This window comes from Hyaena hyaena, unplaced genomic scaffold (assembly GCF_003009895.1).
Source record: "Hyaena hyaena isolate Hyena2069 unplaced genomic scaffold, ASM300989v1 scaffold_840, whole genome shotgun sequence".
NCBI lineage: Eukaryota > Metazoa > Chordata > Mammalia > Carnivora > Hyaenidae > Hyaena > Hyaena hyaena.
Genome location: NW_024081475.1, coordinates 530,645 through 545,302, shown reverse-complemented (window position 1 = coordinate 545,302; position 14,658 = coordinate 530,645). Strand labels below are relative to the sequence as shown.

At 51.7% G+C, this 14,658-nt stretch overlaps 1 protein-coding gene across 1 annotated transcript in view; it reads left to right on the top strand.

Moving 5' to 3' along the window:
- Positions 1-3,281: 3,281 nt before the first annotated feature.
- Positions 3,282-14,658, top strand: part of SLC25A43 (solute carrier family 25 member 43) — a 32,341-nt gene continuing 20,964 nt past the window's right edge. Inside the window, exons 1-2 of the mRNA XM_039219824.1 lie at positions 3,282-3,556; positions 11,410-11,651. Coding sequence (XP_039075755.1) covers positions 3,282-3,556; positions 11,410-11,651 — 517 coding nt within the window. The remainder of the gene's footprint in view (positions 3,557-11,409; positions 11,652-14,658) is intronic.

The following is a 14,658-nucleotide window of genomic DNA, read 5'->3' as shown; positions in this document are numbered from 1 at the left end:
CCACGCGGCACTGTCCAAATACAAGACACGGTCAGAAACTGATTTATGTTTAAGATCAATGTACACCAGCTTGACAATGCTTAGCGGATGAATGGGCTATGACTGAGGAAAAGTTGAATGCACGTCATTCTGTTAGCGCCCTATCACAAAAAGACAGAAGGACAGCAAATACACACCGCCGTCCCTCAATCTACTGTTCAATGTACCTGCAGTGAAAAAACATACACTTTTTAACTTTCTGGGTTGAAATAACCCATCGGCTCGTGATCTGCTCCGGGCCCCCAGCTAGGAGAAGTAAAACACACTGGTCCTGCCCCTGGCTCCCTGAAACATCTGATTCGTGCTGAGGACCAAAAAAAAACAGCAGTGGTGAAAACAAGAGTATGTATTTACCCTTGTTGTCAGGATGGGTGCACTTGAGACTCTCACACAAGTTGCTTTAAAACAGAATGAAAAGGGAGCGCCTGAGTGTCTCAGTCGGTTAAGCGTCCGACTTTGGCTCAGGTCATGACCTCACGGTTCGTGGGTTTGAGCCCCATGTCAGGCTCTGTGCTGACAGCTCAGAGCCTGGAGCCTGCTTTGGATTCTGTGTCTCCTTCTCTCTCATGCTCTGTGTCTCTCTCTCTCTCAAAAGTATTTAAAAATTTAAAAAAAAAAAAAAAACAGAATGAAACACAGAGGCGCCTGGGTGGGTCAGTCAGTAAGGCGACCAACTCAATGCCAGCTCAGGTCTGGATCGCAGGGTTGTATGTTTAAGCCCCGCAGTGGGCTCCCGTGCTGGACACTGGGCGCCTACTGAAAATAACAAAAACAAACAAAAGAAAACAACTCAGTGGAGCCACTCTCCATACAATGGGTTTTTTTACAGCAACCGGTCCATCCTTGGGACAAAATGCTACCTCAGAGTTTCCTAACTGTTGTCCCCAAATTCCAGCTCAAGCTCAAGTCCTCGGAGTCCTAAACCTCATTTCTCCAACCCCTCTCCGCTGTGAAGGTAGTAGACAGCAGGACAAGATAGGAGAATTCACAGAATATGAAAAGCAAGCAGTTGCCAATCTTTGAGAGCAGACCTGGCTTCTGTCATCAGAACCAGGCTTCTGAATCTAGGCCCTGTGACTGACGCCTTTGAGAAAAGTTTCCTTTATTGTCCTATGTGTTGGTAACTTGAAGAAAATAACTGTATGAGGGGCGCCTGGGTGGCTCAGTTGGTTGGGCATCCGACTTCGGCTCAGGTCATGATCTCGCGGTTCATGGGTTCGAGCCCCATATCGGGCTCTGTGCTGACAGATTCTGTGTCTCTCTCTCTCAAAAATAAATAAACATTTTTAAAAAGTGTTTTTAAAGGGGAAAAAAGAAAGAAAATGACTTTAGGAGCCTCAAAACAACTGTGTGTGTCCCCGGGATGTCTTGCCCTAAGAGATGGCTGACTGCCGCCTTCCTTTTCATTGTTATTATTGATGCAGCTTTTTAAAAAGAGAGAGAGGGCGACATTTGGAATTCTTTTTAACTTCAGAAAATTCTCCTTGGGTTCTGGCCAAATCACTTTTAGTCCCCATTGTCCTAAGCTTACAGAAAATGTCCCTACTCCCGTTACACTCTGCAGTCATAGCGGACGCGTAGTGTAGCTGTTAGGTGGCAAAAACCTGACCTAGATTTGAATCCCGCTGGCCTACAGCAGCTGTGACCTAGAGCAAGTCAATCTCTCCGTCTCGGTTTACTCTTCTGCAAAATAATATCTAAATAATATCTAATCGTAGCTAATACACATATCGTGCTTTTGGGGCAGGGCCGGCTGCCCCAAGGTGGACCACTTCCGCAGGCAGACTCTTGAGCCCAGGCATTGGAGACCATGGGAGCTCAAAAGAAATCTTTGCCCCTCCCTTAACTACACAAAAGAATCTAGATTGAGGGTCTTTTCCAGAATAAGGGTTGTTAGCAGAGATAAATGTTACCTGAGTGACGCATCTGTCTGGCAGGGCAAACAGCTAATTACCAAACATCTGCTCTTTGTATTGCCCTGTGAAGTGCTTTCCTTTCCGGTCCCAGACCCTACCCCCCTGCTCCTTAGTTCAGGGTGACATATTTACCCTTGGCTTGCCGGTCTTTGGAATTTCCACGTCTGTGTGGTTTCCCTGTACGTACAAAATTAAATTTGATTTTCTCCTATTAATCTGTCTTAGGTCAATTTGAGTTTGATTCTTTTGTTTAAGTTTACCTATTTATTTTTGACACACAGACAGAGAGAGGGAGGGGGAGAGAGAGAGAGAGAGAGAAAAAAAAAAGGGCAGGAGCAGAGAATTCCAAGCAGGCTCTGCACTGTCAGCCAAAGCTGGACTGGGGGGGGGGGAGGGGAATGGGGGAGGGGGGGCTCGAATTCAGGAACCGTTAGATCACGACCTGAGCTGAAATCAAGACCGGTGCTTAACCGACTGAGCCACCCAGGCGCCCCTCGTGTCGATTTGATTCTTAATCTATCTAGAAGGACCTTGTGGGGGACAGGAAATCCTCGCTGCCCGAAGGTGCTTCCCCGTGTCCTTGTTCATTTAATCCTTATAACAACCCCTAGAGGAAGAAACTATAGATCAAGCAACTGACGCACAGAGAGAGGTTGGCGTGACTTTCCCCCTGGGGCCGAAATGTTAAGGCAGGTTCCAGAGTCCGAACTCCAACCACCACCCCTACGGCCTCTCCAAACGAGGGCGGTGAACGAGGACGTAGCTGTTAAAGGAGGACTTGAGGATTAAATGAGATGATGTATGGGAAGCCCAATGCTTGACAAGTGGGACGGGTGGCCGCTGTGTGCAATGGGTTTCTTTCCCCTTCTGCGTTGCGACATTGGCCCGCCTTCTCGGAGCAGAACGCGAGAGGTCGGAGCAAGGAGAGCCCCGGCCGGGGGAGGAAGCGGCCGAGGTGGAATGTGGAAGGGGGGGGGTGGTAAACACGAGAAGGCGGGGGGGGGGGCGCTGAAGACTCAGGAACCCAGAAGTCGAGGCGGCGGGGCCCTGAGCGCGTGGGGACTCCCGCTGCAGGCAGAACCGGGCCCTCCGCCGCGCACGCAGTCAAGGGGCGAGGCCTCGGCCGCGCGGCCGCCTCCCCGCCTCCTCCCCCTCCCCCGGTCCCGGCCCCGGGGCCTCGCGCGGGCGGGCGAGCACCCGGTTTCCCGGCCCGGCCGCGGCCCGCCCCGGTGCCGGGCGGGGCCCGATCCGCCCGCCGCGCCGGGAGCCGCGGCCGCGAGTCGCGCGGGGCCCCGGGGCCGGGCCGGGCCGGGCGGCCGGGGCGCGATGGCGACGTGGCGGCGGGACGGCCGGCTGACGGGCGGCCAGCGGCTGCTGTGCGCGGGCGCGGCGGGGGCGCTCAGCCTGAGCCTCACCGCGCCGCTCGAGCTCGCCACCGTGCTGGCCCAGGTCGGCGCCCGGCGGGGCCAGGCCCGGGGGCCGTGGGCCGCGGGGCTCCGCGTGTGGCGCGCCGAGGGCCCCCGGGCCCTGTGGAAGGGGAACGCGGTGGCGTGCCTGCGCCTCTTCCCCTGCAGCGCCGTGCAGCTCGCCGCCTACCGCAAGTAAGCCGGGCGCGGCGGGGCGGGGGCGGGCCCGGGAGCCGGGAGCCCGGAGCCGGGAGCCCGCAGCCGGGAGCCGGGAGGCCGCTGCGGCCCGACGCCGCCCTGCTGCCCGGGCCGGCGCTCCGGGGCCCCGCGGACGGCCGCAGCCTCCTTCCGGATCGCGTGCGAGCCCCTCGGGGCATGTGGCCGGGACGCGGCCCCCGGGGCGCACTCTGGGGGCTCCCTGCCCCGCCGGGTGCCGTTCTTAGGGGCGCGGTCCCGGCCCGGAGAAGCCCACCGGTGTCAGACGGGGAATGGGGCAAAAGGAGATGGGGGGGAAGGGGGAAGGGGTGAACACCTCTCCAGAGAGATGGCTTCTAGCCATTCCCACCGTCCACCAACTTGGAAAGTGCGCCTTGACTGCCGTAGGAGAGACAGACCCTGTGAAAGAGGTGTGTGCGCGGCGGTGGCGGTGCTGTTGTGAGCAAAGCCCGCAGAAGAAAGTGCTTGGTAGGGGGAGGTGCCACAAAAGGCCACAGATTTCCGTGAAACTTGCCTTTAGGGCCCAACAGAGGCTGCAAACAGGCCCCTCAACATACTGTCTCATCCCACCCTCTGCCCACTGGCCTCCTCCTTTGCGCTTTTTTCACCTTCCAACAGCTGCTTATTTTCCCCCAAAAATGTTTATTTTTGAGAGAGAGACAGAGGGCGAGTGAGGGAGGGGTAGAGAGAGCCAGGGGAGACATAGAATGTGAAGCAGGGTCTAGGCTCTGAGCCTGTCAGCACAGAGCCGGAGGCGGGGCTCGAACTCGGGAACTGTGAGATCGGGAACTGTGAGATCGGGAACTGTGAGATCGGGAACTGTGAGATCAGGCCCTGAGCCCAGGTCGGAGGCTTAACCCACTGAGCCACGCAGGCGTCCCCAACAGCGGCTTCTTAAGGAAACTTATCTACATGTGTAAATACCAGATGAGTGTTCAAGGCTCCCTCTGTGCTCAGAGATATTTGCCTTTCGACTGAAAATAAGCCTAAAGGAATGGAATGGTCCTGATGGAATTTCAGGAAGAGGGGCTGTTTCTGTACTTCCCGAGGGATGGTCCCTGTGTTCCTCATTCCGTGGGCACAGTGCCAGCTCCAAAGTCTGGCCTTGGCTCTGAATTAGACAAACAGCTCACAGTCTTGACCACATAGTTCAAGCCTCGGAGGCGAACAGCCAGGATTCTGGCCTGTTTTCTGGGAGGGGGGTGCTGCCGGGCTCACCTAGCAGCTGACAAGCGGGTCGGAATCATCCTTCTCACTGAGTCTCCGAGGCTAGCGCGCATGACCTAGGCTTGGAAGAAGTTACCTTCTCTTCCCCTGGGGAGGAAAGCTAGTATCTATAAACGGTTCTCTGAGGGTTTTTTTGTTTCTGGTTTTTGTTTTGTTTTGTTTTGTTTTCTTTAATTTTCATTTACCCGGAGAGAGAGTGTGGAAGTGGAAGCCGGGGGAGAGAATCCCAAGCAGGCTCCCCACTGTCAGTGCAAAGCCCGACCCAGGACTCGAACTCAGGAATCGGGACATCATGACCTGAGCGAAAGTCAGCCACTCAACTGACTGAGCCAGCCAGGCGCCCCAATTCTCTGAGTTTTAAGGACTCCATTCCTCCCTACTTCCCTCCGTTCTCCACAAAGCCGGATGGGAATCTTGCTTGGGAATGTATACCCAGGAGAAGGGGGCGGGACTCTAAAGGCTGGTTTCAAGTATTGTGGCTGCTCTGGGAACCACTGTGGGAGAGGAAGAGCTTTTCCTCTGTCCAAGGTTCTTCCAGCTGGACTAAGAATTAAGCTGACATGAGACAGATCAAGGGGAGAAAACCAAACTTAATTTCGTACGTCCGGGGAATCCACACACACACAAGATTGCAAAGACAGGCAAAATGAGGTAGAGGTCATTCTGAACTAAGGAGAAGGAGGTGCAGGAGTCTGGGACTAAGAGTAAAATGTTTGGTAAACAAGTGTTTGCTGGGTCACTCAGAAACAGCGGGACTTAGGAAATTTTTTTATTTAAAAAAATTTTTTAATTGTTTTAAATCATTTATTTTTGAGAGACAGAGCACGAGTGGGTAAGAGGCAGAGAGAGAGAGAGAGAGAGAGAGAGAGAGAGAGAGAATCTGAAGCAGGCTCCAGGCTCTGAGCTGTCAGCACAGAGCCCTGACACAGGACTCGAACCCATGAACCGTGAGATCATGACCTGAGCCAAAGTCGGACGCTTAACCGACTGAGCCCCCAGGTGCCCCTGGGATTTAGGAATTTTAACAGACTTGGCTAAATTCCTCCCTGTCAACCACCCCTAGTTCATATTATAATGTATTTATTTAGGGTGATCCGCTCTCTTCCTGGAGCATATCCTCTATCTAAATGCTTTTTAGGCAGTTGAGGGAACATCCAACGTTTCCACTTGAGTCTTGGTGGGCCTTACTTGCTTTCAGCTCAAAATAATCTACACGCCATTGCTGCCCATCTCAGGGAGGTCTGCCCTTGGCCTCAGCACCACCTAATATATATACATCATTGGATTTTTTTTAACAGCCCCATTGAGATATTGACCTATAAAAAGTGAATATATGTAGGTGTACAACTTGACGTTTCAATGGACATTGTGAAATGATCAGCACACTCAAGATAATCAAATATCCATCACCTCTACACAGTGACCATTGTGTGTGCGCACGTATATGTACACATGATTGGATTTCTACAATTCCTGCCTCCTGCCCTATAAGGTCCATAAGGTGGGAAATATTATGCCCATTTTACGGATGCAGAATGGGGCTCCGACTGGCCGCACCTCTCCTCAGTGATAGAGCCGAGAGCCCCATAACCTGACCTTCTGCCTCCAGATCTAGTACTCTATTACATCATGCTGCCTTTCTCTCTGCGTTCATTTGCCATTGATTTAGCCAGGCTTCATTAAGTACCCGCTGTGTGCAAAGTGCTAGGGCCACGCCACGATGAAAGGCGTGTGGTTCTTGCACACCAGAGCTTACGGAGTGATAGAAGAATAAGACTACTGTGTCTGTAGTGTGTGGCCGAAATGCTGTAGAAATTCACACTTCTGGGGCGCCTGGCTGGCGCAGTCCGTAGAGCATGCAACTCTTGATCTCACGGTTGAGAGTTTGAGCCCCGTGTTGGGTGTAGGGATTACTTAAAATCTTAAAGAAGAGAAAAAGAAATTCACATGATGGGGAGAAGGAGATTGCAGGTAATGTCAAGAGCAAAGGCACGGAGGTGGGGAGGCACGGGGCATGGCTGGAACACAGGGTGGGTAGGTGGCAGAAATGGGAGGCACAGCCAGAAAAGCAGGTTGGGCTGAGATCTCAGAGGGCCGGGTTAAGAAGTCTGGACTTCCGCAAGGCCAAGGTTAGCTGTGGGAGATTTTGGAGGAGGCGGGGGTGTGCATGATGATGAAAGCAACTCGATGGGAATTACCGTCACCTGGTGGCAGGACCAGTCAGGAACCTGTTGCACTAGTTCGCATAGCCCCTGAGGGCACCTGAGACAGGCCAGTAGCTGGGAGAGGAAGAAAGAGATAGTTACCTGGGCTGCGTTTGCTACTCATTTTTCCTGGGCGATTATATTCTTTCTGGAAACTAAAAGGAAGTGTTTCAATGAGTGGCTGGGCATAGAAAGCAAAGTGGTTGACTAATCATGGAGCCATCCTTCCTACGTAAAGATGATACCTTTAGTCCGTCATTACACTGACCCATCCCATCTCTACTCTTTCCTGGCCTTGAGTTTGTGAAAACAGTTGGCGGAGGGTACTGGTATAGCCTAGGATCGTGGGTTTGAACAAAGCATAAACACCCAGAATGTTCAGGAAATGGAGTGGTTAATTGACTTGCCCCCAGATAGAATTAATGGCAGCGTTGGAGCTTGAAGCCGGGTCTTCTGGCTCCCTAGTCTGGGGCTCTGCCCACCGTCATCCATGCTCACTTGGATCTATGATCCAAGTCTATTATGAGTCTAGGAGGAGCTAGGTCCCTGCAATAAATAGTACATAACACGGCAGGTAGCTTTCAATACATCGAATAGTAGATCGCCGTCCTACTCGACTCCACGACTCCTCGTCCAGCTGTGTAAACATTGGTGTGGGTCCCTGCAACACCAAAACAGCTCATCACCACCACCACTTGCTTATTGTATAACCGCCTCATGGGCCTGCATTCGGCTGCTAAGCTGCGTTAGGTTGAAGCTCTACCTACGTAAGTCCAGGGTGTGTGAACGATCATTATGGCTGAAAGGCAAGGGTCACTGCTGTTCACCAGCTTATCCAGTCCCTCCAGGGAAAGCTTCTGTGCCTGTGTGGGAGGCCAGCGGGAGGAGGAGGAGAGCTGAGAGGGGCCCCCCCGCTGCCCCAGGCCATCAGACAAGAGCTCAAGGTCATGTACGTCCTTGATGGCCTATCAGGGTGGCCTGGCTTGACATTGCCCATTCCGATGGCATGGCGAGAGTCTGAGAAGGACGGACCTCCTCTGGGTCTTTTTATTTTTGGAGATTGGATAGCAAGACCCTCCTTTATAAACCAAACTGATCTAAGACAGGGATCCTATTCCTAGCCCATCAAATCATTCTGCGCACCAAGGGCCTATTCCTCTCCTGTTGCCCCTCTGGGTCACTGCTTTGGCAGGGCTGTTGAGCTCCGTTAGGACCTATGCTAGGTGCCAGCACGGTGTCTGGCACGTTGTAGATGTCCGATAAATGGGTAGCGAATTCATTCAGGCCCTGGAGGTGGCCAAGTGGGATAGGGAATTAGGCGAGGCGATGAGAATGAATGATTTTGAATGAATGAGAATGAGATTTCCAACTCCCACCTTCATCTAGATTGTTCCAGCTGGCTGTAGGCCACCCCTCCGGTCAAGCGTTTCCATTTCCTCTGTCCCCCCTGCCCCTGGTCAGGTCCCCCTCCAACCTGACAAGCGAGGGGAGGGGGAAAGAAAGGGAGGAACAAGGAAGTGTGCGCGCAGTGAAACAGGCCAATGGCCCATTGGTGAATGCCTGCTTTAGTTACTGCATCTTTCAAAAGTAGCTGGTTAACTCATGACTGTTTCTTCTCTCTTCTTTTTTATAACATTTTCAATTAGTGCAGTTACGGCAGGTTGAGAAAAATGAAGAAGTTAAGACTTTCCTACAGCGTGAAGGGGATGCTTTTAAACATTTTTTAAAATTTTAATTTTTTTCTTTTGAGAGAAAGAGGCCACCCACGCGCAAGCAGGGGAGGGGCAAAGAGTGAGGGAGAGAGAGAATCTGAGGCAGGCTCTGCGCTGTCAGTGAGGAGCCCCACACCCTGGGCTCTGAACTGTGAGATCATGACCTGAGCAGAGACTAGGAGTCAGATGCTTAGCCTACTGAGCCACCCAGGCGCCCCCTAAAGGACATGCTTTTATTTTTTTAATTTTTAAAAAATTTTTTTTAATGTTTTATTTATTTCTAGGAGAGAGAGAGAGAGAGAGAGAGAGAGACAGCGTGAGCAGGGGAGGGTCAGAGAGAGAGGGAGTCACAGACTCTGAAACAGGCTCCAGGCTCTGAGCTGGCAGTCAGCACAGAGCCCGACGCGGGGCTCAAACCCACGAACCGCGAGATCATGACCTAAGCAAAAGTCGGACGCTTAACCGACTAAGCCACCCAGGCGCCCCAAAGACATGCTTTTAATCGATGAGTGTTTACTTGGGAGCAAAGGAAGGTTTCTTGGAAACCCCTTAAATGCTTTCAACCCAAATACCCACTTATTGGTCACGCCTCTTCATGAGAGATTTAAAAGCCAAAGACCTGAGCGTGCTCTCATCGTTCAAAAGACCCAGCCCCGTTCACTTTCCTTTTAGTCAGACCCTTGCTATTTCTCTCCCTCTCCCCTACCCCATTCTCTGGCAGAAAATATTACTTTTCCTGGGTTCCAAGCCCTTTTTGATTTTGTCCTCATCAGCAAGGAGTAAAAATTCCTTTGCTTCCTGGCCAGGGAATGCGTACTGTGCAAACGTCCCTTTATAACAATTTCTGCCGAGGTAGACTCTCCTGACTAGGGACGCTCTGCTTCCAAAAAAGGGGACCGTACCAGGGGCGCCTGGGTGGCTCAGTCGGTTGAGTGTCTCTGAGGCTTGGTTTCAGCTCGGGTCGTGATCTCGCGGTTCGTGGATTCAAGTCCCGCGTGGGGCTCTGCGCTGACAGCTCAGAGCCTGGCGCCTGCTTGGGATTCTGTGTGTCCCTCTCTCTCTCTGCCCCTCCCCTGCTCGTGATCTGTCTCTCAAAAATAAAAAAATGTTTAAAAACTTAAAAAAAAAAGAAAGAAAGAAACACTAACAAGAATTCCCGTGTGCCCACCATCCAGAAGTAACAGCATGCAGGACAGTATAAAAGTATAAAAGATACTCCAAGTATCTTTTTTTTAATACAAGAAAACAAAATATTACAGAGAAAGCTGAAGTCCTGTTCATTCTTATTCCCAACCCCTTCCCCCCCCCTTCCTGGAGGTCTACCTTACACCTTTTTTTTCTGTATCTACATCTATCAGTGAATGATACAAGGTATGATTTGATGGATGTGTCTTTCAATTTAAATAGTTTCTCAATTGCCGTACACTGGAAGCCTGCAACTTGCTTTTTGCTCAACTTTAGGCTTTCAGGATTATCTATATGAATACATAGCTGCAAAGTCATTTTAACTATCCATTGTAGGAGCATGCTACAATTTATCTCCCTATGAATGGATGTGCGGGTTGTCTGACTTTTCACAACAACAGTGTTGTGTGTGTCCTCGCATGTACCTGTGCAAGGGATTCCCCAGGGGATGCACCTAGAAAAATGGAATTTCTGGGGTGAAAGGCATTCTTTCAGCTGTGCCAGATACTACAAAGGGGCTGTACCAAATTTACATTTCTTTAAATGTGTATGTATTTGTTTTGAGAGAGGGAAGAGGGAGGGGGCACTGAGAGGGAGAAAGAGAATCCCAAGCAGGCTCTGTGCAGTCAGCACAGAGTCTGATGTGGGGCTCGATCCCACAAACTATGAGATCATGACCTAAGCTGAAGTTGGACGCTTAACCGACTGAGCCACCCGGGCGCCCCATTTTAAAACTCAATTACAGGGGGCACGGTGGTGGTGCCTGGCTGGCTCAGTTAGTAGAGCGTGACTCCTGATTGTGATTTCAAGCCCTGCACTGGGCATAGAACTTAGTTTAAAAAAAAAAATCCATCACTGGGGATACCCCAAGTCATCATTTCAAGGGATTCATTTAAGTTTCAACAGAACCAAAGGGCCACATTCCAGTTCAGTATTTACCAAGTACTCCTAATCACGTACACCCCACTGGCAAGCCAGGGTGCACAGTTAGGCAGATAAAGGGGGAAATGCTTAAAATGAAGTGGGAAGAGGGGCACCTGGGTGGCTCAGTCCGTTGAGCATTAGACTCTTGATTTCAGCTCAGGTCACGATCTCGCGGTTGGTGAGTTCAAGCCCTGCATGCTGACAGTGCACAGCCTGCTTAGGATTCTCTCTGCCTCTCCTGCTCTCCCTCTCCCCTCCCAACCCCTGTCCTACTCAGGCTCCCTCTCAAAATAAAGAAATAAATTTTCAAAAAAATAAAATCGTTTTTTAAAAAAATGAAGGGAGAAGAACTTAGGGTAGACATAAAGAAGAGAGCTGGGTATCCGCTTGTAACTAGAATTCTATAAATATAGTAGAATCCCATGTACGACGCACCAATCCTAATACATTAGTATAGTAATTTTCACTTTGGACATCCTTTCCAAATGCTGGGAGATCTTGTAAGAAGTAGTAGAGAGCACTCTAGCACAATCCATAGCTGATTCTCTTGGGCTACCCCCCCCCCACTTTTGTCTCCTAGGTTTGTCATGCTCTTCACGGATGACCTGGGTCATATTTCCCAGTGGAGCTCTATCATGGCTGGGAGTCTGGCGGGTATGGTTTCCACCATTGTAACCTACCCTACAGACCTCATCAAAACCCGGCTGACCATGCAGAACCTGCTGGAACCATCTTACAGAGGGATCGTCCATGCTTTCTCTACTGTTTACCATCAGGAAGGGTTCCTGGCCCTTTATCGAGGGGTTTCCCTTACTGTTCTAGGTAAGATGGAACTTTTCACCTTGTCTAAGAAAAGGCTGTGCTCTTTGGTATATACGAATGTACCGCCTTTGTTTGTAACCAGTTAAATGCAGTGTTTTGAGGTCGAGGTCACATGGATTCAACCCGTATGGCGCCACTTAGCTTCGCTCTATCCCATACCATCCCCCTCACTCCCACCTTCGGCCTGTCACACCCCAGGGAGGGGCCTTGGCATGCACGCGTGCACGCACACGACCAGGGTGAGCAACTGTAGCTTCTGTGGTCTTGGGTACCTTTGCCCAGCGCCACCCATGCCCGAGTCCCCCAGGCCTCCCAGTTGCCAAACGGGGCCGACTTTCACCCATTATCTGACTTTTGTTGCAGTGTTTGATGGGGCCGGCCACCCCTTCTTCTGGAAGCTTGGCTTCCAGGACCCTGCCGTCTTCTGGGGGTCTTCACCACCTCTCTGGCTCATCTGACACTCTCCCCCGGGGCTCCTTCCTTACCTTTCTTTCCACCCTCCATGCCCTCCCCAGGTGGCCTCAGCTAAGCTAGTGGCTTAAAAGAGCATCATAACACCCAAATGACCCCCAGCCTCACCTCCGTAATCACAGCGACTAACATTTCCTGGCACTTGCTCCGCACCGGGCACTGTGAGGAATGCGTTGCGTACCGTTCCTCGTTTCAGCCTCAGTTTATGGACCAGGAACTAGATGCTCCGGGAATCTCAGGGACTTGCCCAGGATCGTATAGACAGAAGGTGGAAGAACCTAGCGATGTAACCCCAGAGCCCCCCGTGTTAACACTGACTGCTACCAGTTCCCCACAGCAGGATGAATACCTGCCACTGGACGCCTTGACCTGCTGGTTCCTTGGCGCATCCAACTCAACAGTAAACCTGATGGCCCGGGTAGGTCCCACCCGCCCCGCCGGGGCTCCCGCCGCCCTGCGCCCAGCGGCCCAAGTGGGAAGAAACTTACGACGGCCTCAGCTCCTCTCAGCCCCTTCACGCTCAGCCTGTCGCCCCCCTGCATCCCTGCCCCCGCTGCGCTCATCCTCACCCTTCCCGAAGACATGAACAAGCGGTTCCCACCCGCTCCCAGTCCTCGGTGTCTCCTGCCCAGGCCACCCCGTCTACCGCTGCCAGGGCGTGGTGACCTGCCCAAGCTGACACTGGCCGTCCCACCACCCTCGTGCCGATGTCCTCCTTGAGAGCCTTCGCTGGGGGGGGTGCTCCCTGGGGGGCTCAGTCGTGGAGCATCTGACTTTGGCTCAGGCCACCGTCTCACGGTTCATGGGTTCGAGGCCCGCATCGGGTGGGCTCGGGCCCCACTTCGGGTGAGCCCTGCTTCTCTCTCTCTCTGCCCCTTGCTCACCTGCACCCCGCCTCAAATAAATAAATAAATAAATAAATAAAGCCTTCACTGACTCCTGAGCTGCAGGGGAAAGCCCCAATTCCTTCTGGCGCGTCATCAGATCCCTCAGACCTGCCCACCCCCCGCCACGGGGCCCATCCCGCCCCCCTCCTGCACTCACGCTCCAGCCCTACAGAAAAACCTGCCGTTTCCTGGAAACACCACTTCTTCTGAACCTGCTGTTCCCTCCGCCTGGACTGCCCGCCCACTCTCCCGATGTCTGGCGAACTCCTACTCAACCCTCCAGACCCAGTGGAAAAGTTTCTCTCTTCTGTGAAATCCTTCCTGATTCCCCTAGGCAAGCAGAATCCCTCAGATCCTCCTGTGCCGAAAGCACTTTGTATCCCCCCCTCCCCCCCCATATACCCACTGCCCGTCTCCTCCACTAGATGGCGAGTATCCCCAGGAATTAGCCTACTCTGTGTTTACTTCTCTTAGTATTCCCAGCACCTGGCATAGGGCCCAGCATATGACTTAAAGTCCACAAATATTTTCTGAGTGAAGGTAAATGTGGGGTTGGTACTTGAGGTTTAATGTGCGTATTAAATCAATATTACTGCATTTTCTTAAAGACAAGCAACCCGGCCGAGGCTATCCCCTCTTTTAAGTCTCATTTTGAGGGAGAAATTTAGTACCTCTGTCAACTTAAGATAGCTCCCAAAGTTTCTGGAAGTTTCTTGAAAGGGCCACCTACTACACTACCTAGTCACCATCTTTTCCTAGAAAGATAAGGAAGCTGCAGGTGGTAGGGTGCCCCCTGGGCGCTGATATGGCCACGTCATTCTCAAAGGCAAGGTCAAGTGCACTCCCTCACAACTGCGGTCTCACTGGCTACTTTTCCCGGAACATTTCCTTCTCAGCTAGAGGCCGGTCCCTCCTAGCGGCTTCCAAAACCTGATTAAGCGACACTCAACTGACCTTTTCTTTACAGGAGTGATTTTCCCCCCAAGATTTTATTTTTTTAAATTTCTAATACCCACAAAAGTTAAAAGAATTGGAAGCACCCTCATACCCAACCATCCAGATGCTACAGTTAACATTTTTGCTTTGTCATAAAGCTGTCCATCCCTCTGGCCATGCATCAGTCCATCTTCCATAATTTTTGATGATTTCCATGGAATTTCCAAAGATCAAGGCACTTCACCCCTCAACCGTTCCACATTGTGTAAGCATTATCTAGAGTTCAATATTCATTTGTGGTTCTTCACAGCGTAAAATTTACCTACAGGAAAGGGCGCAAACCTTTAGTGAACCGTTCAATGCGTTGTGACAAATTACACAACCCCGATCAAAATGCAGTGCATTATCATCACCCAAGAAAAGTTCCTTCCTTCTGCTCTAGTGGGAGGGATCTTATTTACTCATTAAAATTTTTTTTTCTAATGTTCGTTTTTGAGAGAGAGAGAGAGAGCGAGCCAGGGGCGGGGAGCAGAGAGAGAGAGGGAGACACAGAATCCGAAGCAGGCTCCAGGCTCTGAGCTGTCAGCACAAAGCCCGACACGGGGCTCGAAATCACAAGCAGTGAGATCATGACCTGAGCTGAAGTCAGACGCTTAACCGACTGAGCCCCCCAGGCACCCCTGGTGGGACGGATTGTTTACTTCCGTGGCTTC